The following is a 19061-nucleotide window of genomic DNA, read 5'->3' as shown; positions in this document are numbered from 1 at the left end:
CTTCAAACTTCTGTTTCCGTTAGCTTGTCTCCATAATTCTTACCGCTTTGGTAAAATTTATTCCTAGGTATCTTCTGGTTTTTGATGCAGTTGTAAATGGGATCGATTCCTTGACTTCTCTTTCTGCTCCTTCACTATTGGTGTATAAAAACAGATTTCTGTGCATTGATTTTAGATCCTGCGACTTAGCTGAACCGGTGTATCACTTCTAGCAATTTTTTGGTGGAGTCCTATGGGTTTTCTATATAGAGTATCATGTCGTCTGCAAATTGTGAAAGTTTGACTTCTTCCTTGCCGATTTGGATGCCTTTTATTTATTTACTGATTTTGAGAGAGAGTGAGTTGGGGTGTGGAATCCCAAGCAGGCTCCACACTGACAGTGTGGGTTTCAAATCTGTGAACTATGAGATCGTGACCTGAGTGAAATCAAGAATTGGACACTTAACTGACTGAGCCACCCAGGCACCCCTGGAGACCTTTTAATTCTTTTTGTTGCCTGATTGCTGGGGGTAAGACTTGGACTACTATGTTAAGAGAGTGGACATCCTGGTCTTGTTCCTGACCATAGAGGAAAAGCTCTGTTTTTCCCCAATGAGGGTGATTTTCGCTGTGGGTTTTTTCATAGATGGTCTTTATTAAGTTGAGGTATGTTCCGTCTGTCCGTACTTTGTTGAGGGTTTTTATCAAGAATAGATCTGTATTTTGTCAAGTGCTTTTTCTGCATCTATTGAGAGGATCATATGGTCCTTATCTTTTCCTTTGTTAATGTGGTGCATCACATTGATTGACTTGCAAATATTTAGCCACCCTTGCCGCCTGTATTCCACTTGATACGGGTGAATAATTCTTTTAATGTACTGGTTGGATTTGATTTGCTAGTATCTTGAGAATTTTTGCATCTATGTTCATGAGGGATATTGGCCTGTAATTCTCCTTTTTAGTGGGGTATTTGTCTGGTTTTGGAATCAAGGTAAGTTTAGCAGCTTTCCTTCCATTTGCATTTTTTCAGAGCAGTTTGAGAAGAATAGCTATTAACTCTTCTTTATTTTATTTTATTTATTTATTTATTTATTTTTTTTTTAATTTTTTTTTTCAACGTTTATTTATTTTTGGGACAGAGAGAGACAGAGCATGAACGGGGGAGGGGCAGAGAGAGAGGGAGACACAGAATTGGAAACAGGCTCCAGGCTCTGAGCCATCAGCCCAGAGCCCGACGCGGGGCTCGAACTCACGGACCGCGAGATCGTGACCTGGCTGAAGTCGGACGCTTAACCGACTGCGCCACCCAGGCGCCCCTATTAACTCTTTTTTAAATGGCTGGGAGAATTCCCCTGGGAAGCCATCTGGCCCTGTACTTGAGTTCTTTAGGAGATTTTTGATTGCTGATTCAGTTTCTTTGCGTGTTATTGGTCTGTTTAAGTTATCTGTTTCTTCCTGTTTCACTGTTGGTGGTTTGTATGTTTCTAGGGATTTATCCATTTCTTCCGGGTTGCCCAACTTGTTAGCATATAATTTTTCATAATATTCTCTTATAGTTGGTATTTCTGCGGTGTTGGTTGTGATCTCTTTCATTTGTGATTTTATTTATTTGGGTCCTATCTCTTTTCTTTTTGATAAGTCTGTCTAGGAGCTTATCATTTTTATTAATTCTTTCAGAGAACCAGCTCCTCGTTTCATTGATCTGTTCTATGGTTTCTATATCATTTACTTCTGCTCTAATCTGTATTATTTCCATTCTTCTGCTAGCTTTAGGCTTTATTTGCTGGTCCTTTTTCTAGCTCCTTTAGGTGTAAGGTTAGGCTGTGTAGTTGAGACCTTTCTTGCCTTTTAAGTAGGCTTGTACTGCAATATGTTTCCCTCTTAGGACCACTTTTGGCGCATCTCAAAAGTTTTGGGTTGTTGTGTTTTCATTTTCTTCTATGTATTAATTTCTTCTTTAATTTCCTGGTTAACCCATTCATTCTTTAGTAGGATGTCCTTTAATCCTCATGTATTTGTGGTCTGTCTAAATTTTTTCTTGTGGCTGACTTCGTTTCATAGTGTTGGGGTATAAAAATAAGCATGGTATGACCTCAGTCTTTTTATACTTCTGGAGGCCTGATTTGTGACCCAGTACGTGATCTATTCTGGAGAATGTTCCATGTGCACTCGACAGGAATGTGTATCCTGCTACTTTAGGATAAAATGTTCTGAATATATCTTAAGTCTGTCCAGTCCAGTGTGTCATTCAAACCCATTGTTTTCTTGTTGATTTTTCTCCTTAGATGATCCGCCCATTGCTGTAAGTGGGTGTTAGACATAAATATTTACAATTGTTAGGTCTTCTTGGGATAGCCCCCTTAATTATGATATAATGCCCTTCATCTCTTATTACAGTCTTTGGTTTAAAATCTAGTTGGTCTGATAGAAGTATGGCTACTCCGGGCTTTCTATTGACATCCATTAGCGTGAGAAATGGTTCTCCATCCCCTCAATTTCAATCTGCAGGTGTCTTCAGGTCTAAAATGAGTCTACAGGCAGCATATAGATGAATCTTGGTTTTTTTGTTTGTTTGTTTGTTTATGCATTCTGATACTCTCTCTCTTTTGATTGGAGCATTTAGTCCATATACATTCAGAGTGATTATTGACAGATAGCCTGTGTCCGTAATTCTTTGAGCTTTTTCTTGGTTTCTGGCATAAGAAGATGATCCAGGCTTATCTTGTTCTTTACCTATCTTAGCCCTGGGTTCAGCTGTTTCTTTAAGGAGCCTGCTTCCTTTTAGTAAAGAAAGATGTTGAAGAGTCAAGTTCCAAGTGCAAGATATGCCAGTTGCTATTGGGGTGTTCCAGTGGAAGAAGGGAATCGGTGCATGTGTGTATACATACACACACATATATACGTAAACGTGTATATGTATATGCATTTGTATATGTATATATGTGTGTGTACATGTATGTATATATATACACCCCAGTAACACACACATATACACCTTTCTGGCTCTGTTTATTTACACATTTAGTGAACAGCATACATTCACATTGACACCTTCATTCCATCCAGTCTTCTATAAGAGTTTTCCTAGTTGTTCTTCCTTTCCATACCTGTAACTCCCTGACAATGGGAGACCTGTCATAGTTATTCTGCTGACTTCTAAGCTCTGCTGACCTTAATATCTCATGGCTATCATTATTAAAGTGATTGTCAGATACTGTACTAAATGCATTACTTTGATTTAATCTTCTAAACGACATAAAAGCTTTGCAGAAATAAAAATGGAAGCTAAAAGAGATCATACAGTTACAACATACAACTAGCAAATGGCAGAACTAGGATTGGAACCTTGGTCTGTGTTACTCGAGTGTCTCTGCTCTAAACCATGATGCTATTTTTATTTATTTATTTATTTTTGAGAGAGAGAGAGAGAGAGAGAGAGAGAGTGTGTGTGTGTGTGTGTGTGTGTGTGTGTGTGTACACACACCTGCTCAAGTGAGGAAGAGCCAGAGAGAGAGGGAGACGGAGAATCCTAAGGTGTCTCTCCATGCTGTCAGCACAGAGCCCGCTGCGGGGCTCAAACTCATGAACCACGAGATCATGACCTGAGCTGAAATCAAGAGTCATACCCTCAATTCCCTGAGCCACTCACGTGCCCCTCTTATATTTTTTTAAAGTTTTATTTATGTATGTATGTATGTATTTATTTTGAGAGAGAGAGAGAGATAAGGCGAGAAGAGAAGAGAGTGTGAGTGGAAGAGGGGCAGAGGCATGGGTAGAGAGAGAGAATCTCAAGCAGGCTCCAGGGCAGAGCCCATGGCAAGGTTTGATTTCACAACTGCAAGATCATGACCTGAGCTGAAAGGAAGAGTCAGACACTCAGGATTAACCCTGCATATTACCCCTCCCTCCATCCCCCATCAGAGTGAGAGCTGTCTTTTAGCTAAAGAGTTTTGTTAGAGACTCATTTTCAAGGCAGAGGTGCAATTTGCACCTCAGCCTGGAAAATTGGAATCCGGAGAGGATTACTTACTGATAGGGTATGTATACATATGAGGTGTGAATTCTGCCACTTCTCTTCTCCTAATTGGAGTTTCCTCTTAGGAAACTATCTCACTGTTTAGCGTGGCATCCAGTAAGCCTCTGCTTAGCCCTCCAGCCCCGTGACATGTGCCTTCCATGTCGGTCATCACCCTGTGATCAGCGCCACGCCTACCTCACTTCTCCAACCACAGGCTTTCTCTTCCTTCCCAGTCTCTGCAGTGCGGTTCCTTCTGCCTAGAACACTCTTTTCTACTCCCTTATCCTGTGTATGTTCACCTTTCTCTTCTTAGCCACATGGAGTTTATTTTTCAGTTCCCAGTTGAGATTCACTGCCTTCAGGAAACCTATAATGTCTTTTCTTTGTGGTTTATTTATTTTAAAAATATTACCGTATTCCAAAATAAGGCTTTTATGTGCAGAAAGAAAACGGTGCTTAAGTAAGGTTTTTTTTTTGAGGGTGTCAAAAACAAGAAAATCCAAGGAAACCTTATTGAGATACTATATCCATGAAAACTGCAAGCAAGATACAAAGCGTACCCAGCTTTCAAAACCTTCACAGTAGTTTATGGCACACTGTGACATAGTTTAATTGTGTTTTTTTCCCCGTAAAGTACCTGCCAGCTTGTCTGGCCTCAACCCCAAGGACATTGTGGCAGTGCTGAATGAGGAGGGAGGCTACCATCAGATCGGACCAGCCGAGCATTGCACAGACTCCTTCATTATGTCAGTGACCATAGCATTTGCCACCCAACTGGAGCAGGTAAGACTTTCCTTCTGATTAGTGATTCACAAAGAGCGGAAAACATTGACTTTTTAAAAACTTGCCTTTTGGGTATTAAAAAGATGTGCATGTGGACTGTTTTTTTTACTTTAAAAAAATGTAGAAACATGTTTCCATTCATACCAGAAAATATTTCTGCTTTAAGAATAAATTGGTATGATGTTAGTAGTAAGAGAATGAATTAAATCTCTGGACATTTAGAAGAAAACCCATCAGTAAACACTGTTTCCCGTTGTACCATGTGGTATTGTAAAGACTGGTCTGAAAGGATTTTTCTTTCTAAGTATTGAAATATTTATTTTTTGGAGAAATGTTTAATGTTGGGAACACTTGGTCCCAGTCATACTTTACTGGGTATCATGTCTGGAATTAGATTTTACCTTATTTACAAACTGACAAATTAGCCAGTTAGAATTTCTTGGACGTTGCCGGATGACAGGAGATTCCTGGGTCAGAGACAAAGGACTGTATTACTCTCGGCACAGCAGACATCAGCATCTGCATGTTGCCTGCAGTCTTCGTTACCCTAGGTCCCAAGGGGTGACATTGAGGGGCCCAGGTTGCTGCTGTACAGAGTGGGTTTCCATCACAGCTGAGGAACAGAACACTTTGATTGTAAGTCGCCTGGTCTCCCCAGGAAGACACTTGACCTAATCCTTCTAGGTTACCAGCTGTATAAGCAACACAGGGAAGTGGCCTGTGTGAGGGTGGTCAGTGCCCCAGCAGGAAGTGCAGGGACTCAAGACCCACGTCAGCATTGCCTCTTCTCCAAAATGGCTTAGCACAACATGAGCTGCTACCTCATTTTCCTTCTCAGGATCTAGCCCAGTTTTCTTGACGTTATCTTGGTTGATAGCAGCTGAAGTAAATTAATCTTTTCAAAAATAGAGAATATGGCTCATGACTTAAATTTTTACCATACTAATAGCTTTCTTAGAAGTACAAAGTTCCCACATAGTCTGCATTTACAAGTGAAATATGAGTTAGTGACCACAGATTTATATGACTTGTGAGACTGTCAGGTAAAGATTTTTCTCAGGGAGTATGTATAATTTTGTTGCACTAAATTCGTGTTTTTGCCTTTCTGTATCACTTTCTCTATTTTTCTTCTCTTCATAAAGCCCTGCCTATGGATTGCTCCAAATATGCCATTCTGGTTAGAGGGAAGGTTAGTTACTCAGTTTAGTTTTTTAAAAAAAAAAACTCAAAACCAGAATAATTGCCTGTTGGCTCTCGCTGCTAAAAATTAAGCCAAAATGGGTTCCTCAGAAACAGTAAACAGAATTACCATGGAGCCCAGCAGTTCCACTGCTAGGTGTGTATCAAAAGAATTGAGAACAGGTGTTCAAACAAAAACGTGTACAGGAATGTTCATAGCAGTATTCACAGTATCTAAAAGGTGGTAACAACCCACATGTCCATCAGTGGATGAGTGGATAAACCAAGTGTTTGTGTGTATAATGGGATATTACCCAACTCTAAAGGGATGGGGTACTGACATGTGCTGCATCATGGATGAACCTCGAAAACCTGCCGAGTGAAAGAAGCCAGACATGCAAGGTCACATAATGTGTGATAGCATTTATGTGAAATATCTAGAATAGGTGAATCCATAGAGCTAGAAAGCACATTGGTGGTTTCCTGAGGCTGCAGGAAGGGGGAAATGGGGAGTGAGTGCGTAACAGTTATGGTATTTGTCTTGGGGATGGTGACAGCCTCACAGAGCTAGGTGTGGCGACCCTAAATGTGGGCGCATGAACGACATTGTGAATGTACTCTGTTACTGAGGTGTGCATGTTCTCGTGGTTACAGTGTTAGATTTTCTGTTGTGTATTTTACAATAATTAAAAAACACAAAAAATTAAGTCCAGTAGTGTATTCATCTTTTGATACTGTTGAATATTTATTGTTTGCTTTTTTCATTTTTTAAAAACAAGCCTTTTTTTTTTTTTTTTGGTACCTTTGTTAATTTTTGTTGAGAGAGTGCATGAGCAGGGCAGGGGCAGAGAGGGGAGAGAGAATCCCAAGTGGCTCTGTGCTGTCAGTGCAGAGCCTGATGTGAGGCTCAATCCTATAAGCCATGAGATCATGACCTGAGAAGAAATCAAGAATTGGATTGAGCCACCCCACGTGCCCCAAGCCAAGCATTTTATAAATTAGCCATTTAGTTTTTTCTCTTCGAGGCAGTGAAAGGTGGTGTGAGAAAGCATTTGGCAACAAACAAACCAACGACAAATACCTTTTCAGATGCACATCAGTGACTTAGAACCCACTGCTATCAAGTGGTAGAATGGAGGAGTTAGTTTGGGGCAGCGACCAGGCGGTGATAATCGTGCATTCCTCCTTTTCTTAGATACTGAAAGTTGAGGGTTAAAAAAACAAACAAGGATGATAAAGGATTTTTAAAAGAATCTTTTCTTAGTGGAATTACTTAAAATGAAGTACGCTATGAAATATCTAAGGACCATCTTTACTTCTTAAAATTTTTATTGCTTGGTGATTATGGAAGAAACCAAAGGGGGAAAAAAAAGTCTCTTGTAATTGAACTCAAAAATAATCACTGGTGACAAGGTACTGTTTTTTTTTTTCTTCAGACATTTTCTTGTTCACATAATAGCTGACTCTGCTGGGTGGTGGTGGTGTCCACTTGAACATGTTTTTTCTCTTGTAATCCTTTTATTGACCCTAAAAGAAATGGAAGTACAGAGGGATAGAGCACTTTGCCCAGAGCTTCACAGTAAGCCATTGATGGAACCCGGATTGGGGGCGTAATCCAGAACTTGCTCTTAGCAACTGTCAGTGTATAAATGCTGCCTCTCTATGTATAAATCTACACAAAATAAATAATTTTACACAAAATAAATAATTTTATTGAATATTTGCTATATACTGAATACGGAGCTGCTATATTCTAAACGGTTAATTCTTTTATTTTCATGAACCATACAAACTGTCCTGTAACTTCTCTTGGCCTAAGAGTATGTCTTAGATAACTTCCATGTCAGTCTATCATTATTTAGCAGCCATATTGTATGATAACTAAAATATATTTAAGCCATCCTCTACCGATGAATACGACACTTGTTATTTTTAACAACATCCTAGTGAACACTTAGGGTCTGTTGGATATTTTATATTTTATGGGACAGGAATCTGTGTTTCCGCCATAGGTGGCCATGAAGCTGCCGGTTTTGAGAAACAGGAAACATCCTTTTGCAACTGTTAACTTGTAGGTTTCCCAATTTTGACAGAGTGTCTAGAAAGCTTTTTTCTCAAAGGCGTGGACTAAGGTGTTACATTAAATAGCCTGCCTGAAGTTTGTTTAAAACCCTCCTCTTATGTATGAAGACAGTGGCCGAGTAAGAAGATGAAATAAGGTATATAGAAGTAAAGAAGACTCAGTTTAAAATATGTGATCGCTTGCTTCTAAACGAACTTACATGTACTTGTTCATGGATCATTTGGATGAAAAGTAAACTTTAAAACAAAACATATCTCTAAAAAATATTTTAGTCTCTGGGCTTTTCTAAGGTAAACCTTGAAAAGTTAAACTAGTCATGAGGTCATAATTTTTCAGAGATTAAGAAATTTTGAGTGATTTTAAGACTTTGAAATAAAATCAATATTTTAGCATAAATTTTAGAGTTCATCAGACATTCATAAGCCTGTGTAGTGGTTTATAAATGAATACTCTTTTTTTTCCTCCTTAAATGCTTAGTTAATTCCGTGTACCATGAAACTTCCGGAACGACAGCCTGAGTTTTTCTTTTACTATTCTTTGCTGGGAAATGATGTTACAAACGAACCCTTCAGTGATTTGATCAACCCAAACTTTGAGCCAGAGAGAGCATCTGTTCGAATACGTAGCAGCATAGAAATTCTTCGTGTTTACCTGGCACTTCAGTCTAAACTACAGGTAAGTACCGCAGGAACTCTTTTTCACTTGAGATTTTTTTTTTTTTTTAATGTTTATTTTAGAGACAGAGTGTGAGTTGGGGAGGGTCAAAGACAGAGGGAGACAGAGAATCCGAAGCAGGCTCCAGGCTCTGAGCAAGCTGTCAGCACAGAGCCCGACGCAGGGCTCGAACTCACGGACCATGAGATCATGACCTGAGCCAAAGTCAGATGCTTAAGTGACTGAGCCACCCAGGCGCCCCAACTTGAGATGATTTTTTAAAGCTTCATAGAGGTACCAAGACTCTTATTTGAGTAGTGAAGGTCATCTTTCTCCCACATCTTGTCATTTTTTAGGAATTCTTCTGGCTTGTGAAGTCCCTAGTATAGCCATTACTTGAGAATTTTAGGAGATACACCTCTTTTCATCATAACTGGGTAAAGAAGTGTATCAGTTGACAGTCTGAGTAATAGAAAATGTATAGAGAGCCTAAAATTGTGGGCTCAGGGAAGATTTCATCATTAATTAGGGGGCTTAGTAGTCATACACAGATCATGCCCTGGATTTCAGAATGTATATACCCAATTGCTATTAAAAGCTAAGAAAGGGGTGCTTGGATGGCTTAGTTGGCTAAGCATTTGACTTTGGTTCAGGTCATAATCTCATGCTTTGTGGGTTTAAGACCTACGTTGGGCTCTGTGCTCACAGCTCAGAGCCTGGAGCCTGATTTTGATCCTGTGTCTCCCTTTCTGTCTGTGCCCCTCCCCCACTCATGCTCTGTGTCTGTCTCTCAAAAATGAATGAACGTTAAAAAAAAGGCATGAAATAACCCAACTTTCTAAAACCTACCCTTGAATCGAGGAATTTTGTCAGGTAACGTTCTATTTGACTCTCTTTAAGTGAAGCTTACTCAGTGAATTTACTGTTCTTTGTTTTATTACAATTGATTTTTTTTTTAATTAAAAAAAAATTTTTTTTTAACGTTTATTTATTTTTGAGACAGAGAGAGACAGAGCATGAACAGGGGAGGGGCAGAAAGAGAGGGAGACACAGAATCTGAAACAGGCTCCAGGCTCTGAGCTGTCAGCACAGAGCCCGATGCGGGGCTTGAACTCACGGACCCTAAAATCATGACCTGGGCTGAAGTCGGACGCACAACCGACCAAGCCACCCAGGCGCCCCTATTACAATTGATTTTAATCAGACTGAAATGGGGTAGTGTAATAAAGGATTAGGTAGTCATTTTTTTTTTTTTTTCAACATTTATTTATTTATTTTGGGACAGAGAGAGACAGAGCATGAACGGGGGAGGGGCAGAGAGAGGGAGACACAGAATCGGAAACAGGCTCCAGGCTCTGAGCCATCAGCCCAGAGCCTGATGCGGGGCTCGAACTCACGGACCGCGAGATCATGACCTGGCTGAAGTCGGACGCTTAACCAACTGCGCCACCCAGGCGCCCCTAGGTAGTCATTTTTTAAAAGTGATCAGTCTTTAGATTTTGCTTGCAATTTGGGTGGGAGGTGGGAAGAGCCTTTAAGAAATTGTAATAGAGGTATATTTTGGACGTGCTCATGCTAAACTCAGGATTCTAAGTAGCTGAATACTATATAAAATGATGAACTGCTTTCTTCCTGTATTTTATCTTTTCATATGGATGTTACCTTTCTCCCATCCAAGTACTAACCAGGCCTGACCCTGCTTAGCTTCCGAGATCAGACAAGATCAGGCGTGTTCAGGGTGGTATGGCCGTAGACTGGATTTTAGCTTTCTAAACATCTTGAGATTTATTCCACATCTAAAATACTAGTCTTTACCAAAGTATTGACTTCTTTCTTACTTTAATTCTCCTAGACATTTAAGTCGTAAAAATCCTTTCTCTCCAGCCCATTAACACCATCACTGCTAATAACATTGAGACTAAATTACAAGTCATTGCTGACATTAGAACTAAAAATAGTTTTGCGTTGTGACTGCTTATTGTGCATCTGAATGCCAGTATAGGAAGGTAAACAAGTTGATACTATAGTATGTAGGTGATGGGTAGTTTCGAAAGGGGGTAATGTTGAAGTTTTGATTAGCTATCAGTGACAAACAGTACGCTCCACCCGAGAGGTACTCTGTTTTACCTTGTAGCGTTAAACGCTGTTTTATATATGAACTCTGAAAAGCAAGAAAAGAAAAAGAAACACTAAAGATGTTTTATGGGCAAATAAAACAGAATTATTTCAAGTTCTTTACTTTCCAAATAGGGCTGGAGCTACTAACTTACTTATTATTATTATTATTTTTTTTTACAACTGTTGAGATTAATTTTGAAATCGAAATAGAAACATTGCTTGAGGTATTTGTTTTCTATTTACGTTCATGTATTCATGATATATTTGCTTGTGTCAAAACAACCCAGTAAGATATTAAAGTAACCATAATTCCTGAAGGAGAAAAGGGTGATAACGTATGATTATACAACACTGGAAGAAAAAATGAAAAAGAATAGCTTTATTATTGAGTTCTTAGGAAAGTTTATGCCTTATCAACAGTTTGAACAATCAAGTATAAGACTCTTTGACGCAGTTGCTGCAGGTCAGGAAGATAACCTGCATTATACTTCCCTTCTCTGGATCATGTTATAACCTTGGGTTAAAGTTGATGTGTTTAGAAGAAAGGAGAGACCATAAGGCCCTATTCCGATTTTCTCTTTCACATCAGATCCATCTTTGCTGCGGAGACCAGTCACTTGGAAGTACAGAAGTGCCCTTAACCGGACTGCTGAAAAAGGGGAGTACGGAAATCAACCAGCGCCCCGTTACAGTTGAGGGTGCTTTTATTCTTGACCCTCCAAAGCGAGCCAAGCAAAAGCTTGCACCTATTCCTGTGCAGCTGGCCCCCACTGTGGGCGTGTCTGTGGCTCTGCAGAGAGAAGGCATAGATGCCCAGGCAAGTAGTGACCCCTCCATCTCCTCCTCCAGGTTCTGCGCTGTCACTCCGGTGTCACTTGTGACTACCGATAAAAGTTGAACTTCAAGAGTGACCTAGCGTAAGCAAGTATTTATTATTCTTAATTAGTGGCCTCCATTATAGGTGTTTCTTTTCTGGAAAGTACTGTAGCTGCCCTGGCTGTAGTTTATAAGTGATAACATGGCCTTCACGTACCGTTTTCTCCTATGCTAGGAATCTCCCCTCCACCCCCCACCCCCCAGGTCATGGTCAGTCACTGGGAGAGATGGACCTCATTTCTGGGAATCTGCACTCATGGTATCATTTTGGTGGACTCAGCTTTAGCTTAAAGACAGGGTTCTTGGTTCATTAGTGCATTCTGGTCCCCGTACTCTCTTTAGGCAACAGAGATGGTATTTGTTTGGATGTATATGTTTTTTGATTGTATATAGTCCCAGAATCAGCCTCCGTGTACTGTTCTTCTGAAGAACTGATCTTTATGTAGATTACAAATGACAGAAAAACTGATGTGAGAGTTTGAATATATATATACATACATATATATATGTATGTATATATATATATAAGTTAAAATATATATATGCATATATTTTAAGAAGGAAGTGGAACAAAGGAAGAAAATCATGCTAGATCTGTTTTTATTTTGGTTTTGTTTTAACATAGGCCTCCATTGTATTTATTGCCTTGGTAACTAACAATAACCTTTCCCAGGGACGCCTGTCCCTGACTTCTTACACCAAATATCCCTTCTTACCAGTTAGGATATATTTTGGTACTCAGCTCTGGATATCCTGTTTCCTTCCTGTCCATCTTCCTTTTTCTGGTTCTAGATGCTATATGGAAATTTGCAAATGTTGAAGAAAAATAGACCAGGAATATCTAAAGTGGGAAGGGAAGCTATTACAAAAAAAAAAAAAAAAAAAAAAAAGTGACTTTTTTTTGCTTAATGATGAAGGAAAGTGCTTTGCGAATCATACTTTATTTAACAATTATTTTTAGTCTTTAATTGAATTAAAGACCCAGAACGAACATGAGCCACAGCAATCAAAGAAGCAAGTTTTAACTCCTGTAAAAGAGAAGACGCTCGCTGGGCCAAAGTCACCAAGCGTGTCCCCTGTTCCACCTCAAAACCAGTCGCCTCCAACCCAAGATGATGCAACCGGAAGTGAAGTGGAGAGCCTGCAGTATGACAGGGACATGAAACCAAACGCAAAGGGTAAGACGTTCTCACACATCTTCCAAGCGTCCATTTTGTAGCCATCTACTTAATGATGAAGAACGTTTTCGCCGTTTGTCAGTATATTGTGAGTTTGATTTTCTTTCAAGAGCCAATAATGTGTGGTGATGTAAAAATTCAGTTTAAATGGAATTGAATTGAATTGAAATTGAGTCTGTAACTTCATCACAGAATTGGCTAACAGGTAAGAATTGTTCAATTACTTTTATTTTAGACACAGCTTACTGAGAAGAAATGACAGAAAATAGTTCTCGCTAACATATTTTTCACTAGGCAACGCTCGAATATCTTGAATCCATTGGAGTTTTAGAGAGAAGAGCTACTAACTGCCTGTTGTAATAAACTTGTTATACCCATTTTTGATGCTAAAGTTAAGGGAGAGCCTGACAATGGTTTTACCTGGTTGTGTCAATTTTCCACCCACTGCACTAGGACCCGCAGTTAGATCTTGTAGCGGAAGTAATTAGAACAGTGTTCGATCAGGAGTCGGAAGTTAAGGTGCAAGTGATCCCTCGGTCACTCAGTAGCTGTAGGACTTGGGCCACTCGCTACCCATCTCTGGTCTGCAATGGGACTGGAGGAGAATTCTCTTTTTGTCAGACTATGTCCTGTGTGCCTTCCGTAGCCAGAACTGTGTCTTCAGAAGCGATGTAATGATGCCTTTATTAAGTCTGCCATACAACCCCTCGAACTCGAAGTTAAGGTTAGCTGCCTCTTGGAAATAAGTTGGCGCCTGCCAGGCTGCTGTTGTATGTTAGCACTTTTCTGGTGTGCAGTCGATGTGGAGAGGGGGGCCTTCTTTACATAGTTCTAAAAATGGGAATTAAAGCCTACCTAATTTGGGGGCAAGTCACTTTAAGAAGTTCCTATGCCTCATTTCAGAGGTTTATGAAACCAAATGATCACATTTCTTGCTTAGAGGGAAACGAGATGGCATCTTTAAGTGACGTAAATAAAGGAAGAGAAAGTGTTACCGAGTGGGATTTTTTTCTCTTAAATTTTTATGTTCATTGTAGCCATGGGTTCTTCTTTGCCTCTTCCGGTGGCCCAGCCAGTGACCACAGCCACTGCTTCAGAAACCGCCTCGGGACAGAAGATTGCGGTGCCAGCGACATCACATCATTTTTGCTTCTCAATAGACTTAAGGAGTATCCATGATTTGGAAGCTGGTTTTCCAATCAACTGTATGTTAAGGTGTGATACGATTTTGTTTCAAAGTATTCTTTTCTGAAGAGCAGTGCCTTTTCTCTACTTGGGAGTTTCAGAGGGAGAAACATCACCGGAGAAGTTAGAACATTCGTTAAACCCTGTGGACTGAAAAAGCCTGCAAGGTTCTGTCCTCATGAGTTCGAATTTCAACAAGGGTGCGTTGGTGGCATTGGTGGTATGAGAGGTGGTGATAATTGTAGGTGCTGGTGATAATTTACTACTGCTTCTATTCAAAGAGAGCGACTCTTAAAATGTGTTGTTTCAGAAGGTCACCTGGGTGGCTCAGTTAGTTAAGCGTACGACTTCAGCTCAGGTCACAATCTCACACTTCGTGGGTTCGAGTGCCACATCAGACTCTGTGCCGACAGCTCGGAGCCTGCAGCCTGCTTCGGATTCTGTGTCTTCCTCTCTCTCTCTGCCCCTCCCCCTCTTGTGCTCTGTGTCTCTCTGTCTCTCAAAAATGAATAAACGTTAAAAAAATGGGAAAAAAAAGCATTGTTTCTAGAAAAGGTGTCACGGCAAATTCAGGGAAGTGTAATATCTTGTTTTTCTATGAAACTGTATTATAATGGGAAGTTGTATCTCTACTACTTGATAAATGAGACTCTGAGAACCATCCTTAATGGGCTGCACGTGGAATGTGTCTACCCTGTTCCATATAAAGAATTGAAATACTTCTATATTTCAGTCAGTTAAATGACTCTACTCAATAGCCTATTATTAACAATAATACATTTTCATAAACCTTCTGGTTGAAATGTATATCAAATGTAATATATTAATGTGTTTTAGTTGGGAGTGGTTAGTTGTTCCTTACAAATTTCTTCAGAGCAAGCACTAGCCTTTCTAACAAGGTTGGTGCTCTTGATGCAACTAAAATGAGAAAACCTTTCTGTCATCTTGGACTGCCGTTTCCAGGAACGTCCACAGCTACGCACTGCTTCCTGCTGGTATTTGAGGCATACCTGCCTTTCAAATGCATAAGTTAACTCATACTTGTATCTACTCCTTCATGTCTTAGATTCCTCTCCAGCTCTATCCAGAATCCTCGCAGCTTGGATGTGAACGATGGACAAAATCAAAGGGACCCAGCACTGGGTGTGACTGTGAATTCACAGAATGGCATTGTTTCCATCACAGCTTAAGTTGTACTGTTTACCTCTTCTCAGAGGCTGAGAATAATTATTAATATGTTATTTGAAAATTGAGGGAGAGAAAGCTTGTCTCTAACAGACAGAGCTTTTCTCAAAGGGTTTCTAAAACCTCTCTTAAAATTGTTTTTAGAAAAAGAATTGTTACTAGTATTTCTACTCTTTTTGTCTTCCTCTGTTTTTAATTTATTTAATTTATTTTAATTTTATTTATTTAGAGAGAGCACGAGCAGGGCAGAGGTGCAGAGGGAGCGAGAGAGAATTTCAAGCAGGTTCCAGGCTCAGCGTGGATCCCAACATGGCGCTCCATCCCATGACCCTGGGATCATCACCTGAGCTGAAATCAGGAGTCAGACGCTCAACCGACTGAATCATGCAGGCGCCCCTATCCCTCTACTTTTTTAACTGAGATCTCTTTTCTGCTGCTACTAGAGAATGTGATCTTAGGGTACCTAGAGATAGTGTTGGCTAGAAGCATAGAAATATCGAGGTGATCTACAGTTAGAAGCTGTGAGGGGGAAGCCTTGTACTAGCCCCCTTAGCAGGCATGCATCCTAGTTTTTGTGGTTCCGTCTTGTCATATGGGCCATGTGTTTAATCATTAAGTGCCCACATTATGCCAGCAGTGTGCCAGGTATTAGGAGTTTATGGGCCACGTAAACAAAGAGCTCAACCTAGTGAACAAGACAGACTGAGAAATAAGTCAACATACGAGGAAGGCTAGACGTTTGCTTGGCAAAGAAAAGGGGAAAAATACTCTAAACCGAGGAAACAGTTATGATATGCTTAACACTCCACCTGGAATTCACTTGATGATAAGGGCCGTTGGTTCTGTCTTTTGGTCATTTTGTGGCATTTTTTAAAACACTGGCCATTTAACTTTCCGTTTGATAAATTTTATGTCATCATGCTCTCACTGGTGTGAAACTGGTTGGCAACTGTGGAATGGGATTTGTGAGATGAGCTGATTTCACTGCATGTGTCATTATGTAGGAATGGAGTAAATGCGTGGGATTCTCGTTGCAGGAAAAGCAGTTTTCATTACTAGTCTTTAAATTCCCGTTTTCATAATGCATAACGAGACACGAGATGAAACTGAAGTGAGCCTCAAGTTGTCTTTCTCTTTGGCTTTAAATACAGAGTAAGTTCAGCAGTAGTCAGACATGTTCCCATTTAATCAGGTGTGGTTTCTGTGAAGAAAGGAAGAAAGAGTCTTGTCACTCCTTGAATCACCGCTTCCATCCTTGATTCTCAAAGACAGAATCTTACCATGGGTGCACCCTCTGGGAGGTGACTAGGGGTTTTCAGCCCATAAAAATTGAGACATGATTAAAAAATTTTTTTTCATGTTTATTTATTTTGAAAGCAAGAGAGGCAGAGCATGAGCAGGGGAGGGGCAGAGAGTAAGGGAGAGAGAGACTCCCAAGCAGGGTCCACACCGTCAGCACAGAGCCCGATGTGGGCCTCGTTTCCACAAATGATAACATCATGACCTGAGCCGAAATCATCAGCCAGATGCTTAACCGACTGAGCCACCCAGGTGCCCCAAGACATTATTAAATAAATAAAGTAAGTTTAGAAATTAAATTCAGCAGGTATTTCCTGAACATTTACTATATGCCAAAAAGTGCTTATTTTTGCTGGGAGGACAGAGATGAAAAACACAGGAGCCATGCCCCCAAGGGACTCCTGGACAAAGGGCAGCTTGGTCTTTGTTCTGCGTCATTGTCATTCCTAAATTTTAGAGTCATTGGGAGTGTATGAGAATGATTCTCTCTTCCTTTTTCGGTGTTACAGCCTTCACAATACGAGACTTCTTCTTGCCCTGAAGTTCATCTTAAGATTGCTTATAAAGCAGCTTTGGGAACTAGTGCTATATACACATAATGCATTTCCTCTAGAATTGCTGACAATATTTGCAGAATTTTAAAGCTGATGACAGAATTAGAACCACAATGTATTGGTACCATTTACGTATTCTAAAAATTCTATTTGTTATATCCATTTTATCCTTTAAAAAAAAACAGATTAGAAGTCTCATCTGTAACCTGTATCATAGGTTGGTTTTTTTTTGTTTGTTTTTTGGTTTTTTTTCTAAATTCTAGGTACTCCTATCCATTCTTTGGTAGTGCAGCTCCTATTATGACAAATCCTCCTGTAGAAGTTCGCAAAAACATGGAAGTTTTTCTTCCACAGTCTTACTGTGCATTTGACTTTGCAACTATGCCTCAACAGCTGCAGGATACCTTCTTAAGGTAACGTAAATATGGTGTGTATGACACGAAGCCACGCTTGAAAATGCGTATCTTGTTACTGACAAGAGGAATTTCTAGAGATTTAGATCCACAGCAGTTAATGCATCTGATAACTTGGACACGCACGTATTAGTAATGTAATTAGTAATGTCTGTGACGTGGGTGCTTCTGCTCTGAAGTTTTATGAAGTTATGGAGACTCTTCACAGATTTTCATATCTTATTTGTCTGAATTTGGAGGTTAGAACTGTGTTAAATACCATCTGTGAGTAAGACGATTTGAAAGACTACTGTCTTGTTTTTCATAATACGTGAAGATCAGTAGGAACAAGCTATTTAGTTTTATCACGGATGCACCAGTTGACTGTAGTGAATTGGTTGCTTTTTCTGTTGCCTCATCTGTATAAAATGAAGGTGTTATTAATGCACCTATCTGAAATGGATTTGTGAAGAAAAAGATCTGAGACATCTTTTTACTCAATTCAAGTGTGTATCTTATTTTACAAGGAGGAAGGAAGAGTAAAAAATAGCACTTCGTGGGTTTTCTTTATTGCACAGAAAGAGGTATAGAAACTGTAATGGTATATTCTGTTTGTTACCCGTGGAATGGAGTCTTTCCAACCCAGGTAACAGAAACATCTTGGTGCTTGGGCAACTCAAAGATCTACTACTCACTTGGTTCAGAAATGATAAGATATGAACACTTGTTTTCTCTTCCTTAGGATTCCACTGCTGGTTGAATTATGGCACAAGGACAAAATGAGTAAAGATTTACTCCTGGGAATCGCCAGGATCCAGCTTTCTAACGTCTTGTCTTCAGAAAAAACTCGCTTTTTAGGTTCCAGTGGTGAACAGTGTTGGCGTCAGACGTACAGTGAAAGTGTGCCTTTTATAGCAGCACAGGGGTAACGGATTTCCCAAAATGGCCGTAGCCTGCTTTTTGTTCTCATTGGCTGGGTACAGCCTTACGCTTCCCTGTCGTCTTGGTGGTGATGGTCCTTCTTTGACCTCGGGGGGCTGTATTCTAATTGGCTTTTTAGCACGGTTTACCTTTCTGATCCCACTGTACCCTCTAAGACTCTTAACACCTAGGATCTTAAATGTTTCCCTCCTCTCTGTGAAGCCTGACGGTTTTAATTTCCCGCTATGTTGTTTGTTTGTGTGTTTAGTAATTCCAGGTCAGATTTATAATGTATTTTTACATTATTTTGCTTTGGGAATGACTGTTTTTCTACTTGAAAATATTTTAACTTTTGCTTCAAATCTATTTTCTGAGAATGTTACAAATGTTTGGCACTTTTAAAAAATGAATATGGTTTCTATGCCCTGGAATCTGGTGCCACCATGGAAAACTGAAGTTCACCTACCTTACACAAAATACATCTGTTTTATTTATTTTAATTTTTTTTAAATGTTTATTAGAGAGAGAGAGAGACAGACACACAACACAGAGTGAGCGGGGGAGGGGCAGAGAGAGAGTGAGACACAGAATCCAAAGCAGATTCCAGGCTCTGAGCTGTCAGCACATAGCCTGATGTGGGGCTCGAACTCCCGAACT

General features: G+C 39.9%; 1 protein-coding gene across 4 annotated transcripts in view; it reads left to right on the top strand.

Annotated features, from left to right (window-relative positions):
- The window catches only part of CEP120 (centrosomal protein 120), an 81105-nt gene that overhangs the window by 13130 nt on the left and 48914 nt on the right, over window positions 1-19061 (top strand). For all 4 annotated transcript variants that reach the window (XM_043586352.1, XM_043586343.1, XM_043586325.1 and 1 more), the window contains exons 6-12: window positions 4632-4780; window positions 8520-8717; window positions 11404-11631; window positions 12652-12868; window positions 13906-14083; window positions 17355-17504; window positions 18226-18408. In XM_043586352.1, coding sequence (XP_043442287.1) covers window positions 4632-4780; window positions 8520-8717; window positions 11404-11631; window positions 12652-12868; window positions 13906-14083; window positions 17355-17504; window positions 18226-18408 — 1303 coding nt within the window. The remainder of the gene's footprint in view (window positions 1-4631; window positions 4781-8519; window positions 8718-11403; window positions 11632-12651; window positions 12869-13905; window positions 14084-17354; window positions 17505-18225; window positions 18409-19061) is intronic.

The sequence above is a fragment of the Prionailurus bengalensis genome, chromosome A1 (genome assembly GCF_016509475.1).
Source record: "Prionailurus bengalensis isolate Pbe53 chromosome A1, Fcat_Pben_1.1_paternal_pri, whole genome shotgun sequence".
Lineage (NCBI taxonomy): Eukaryota > Metazoa > Chordata > Mammalia > Carnivora > Felidae > Prionailurus > Prionailurus bengalensis.
This window is presented reverse-complemented; position numbering and strand designations above follow the sequence as displayed.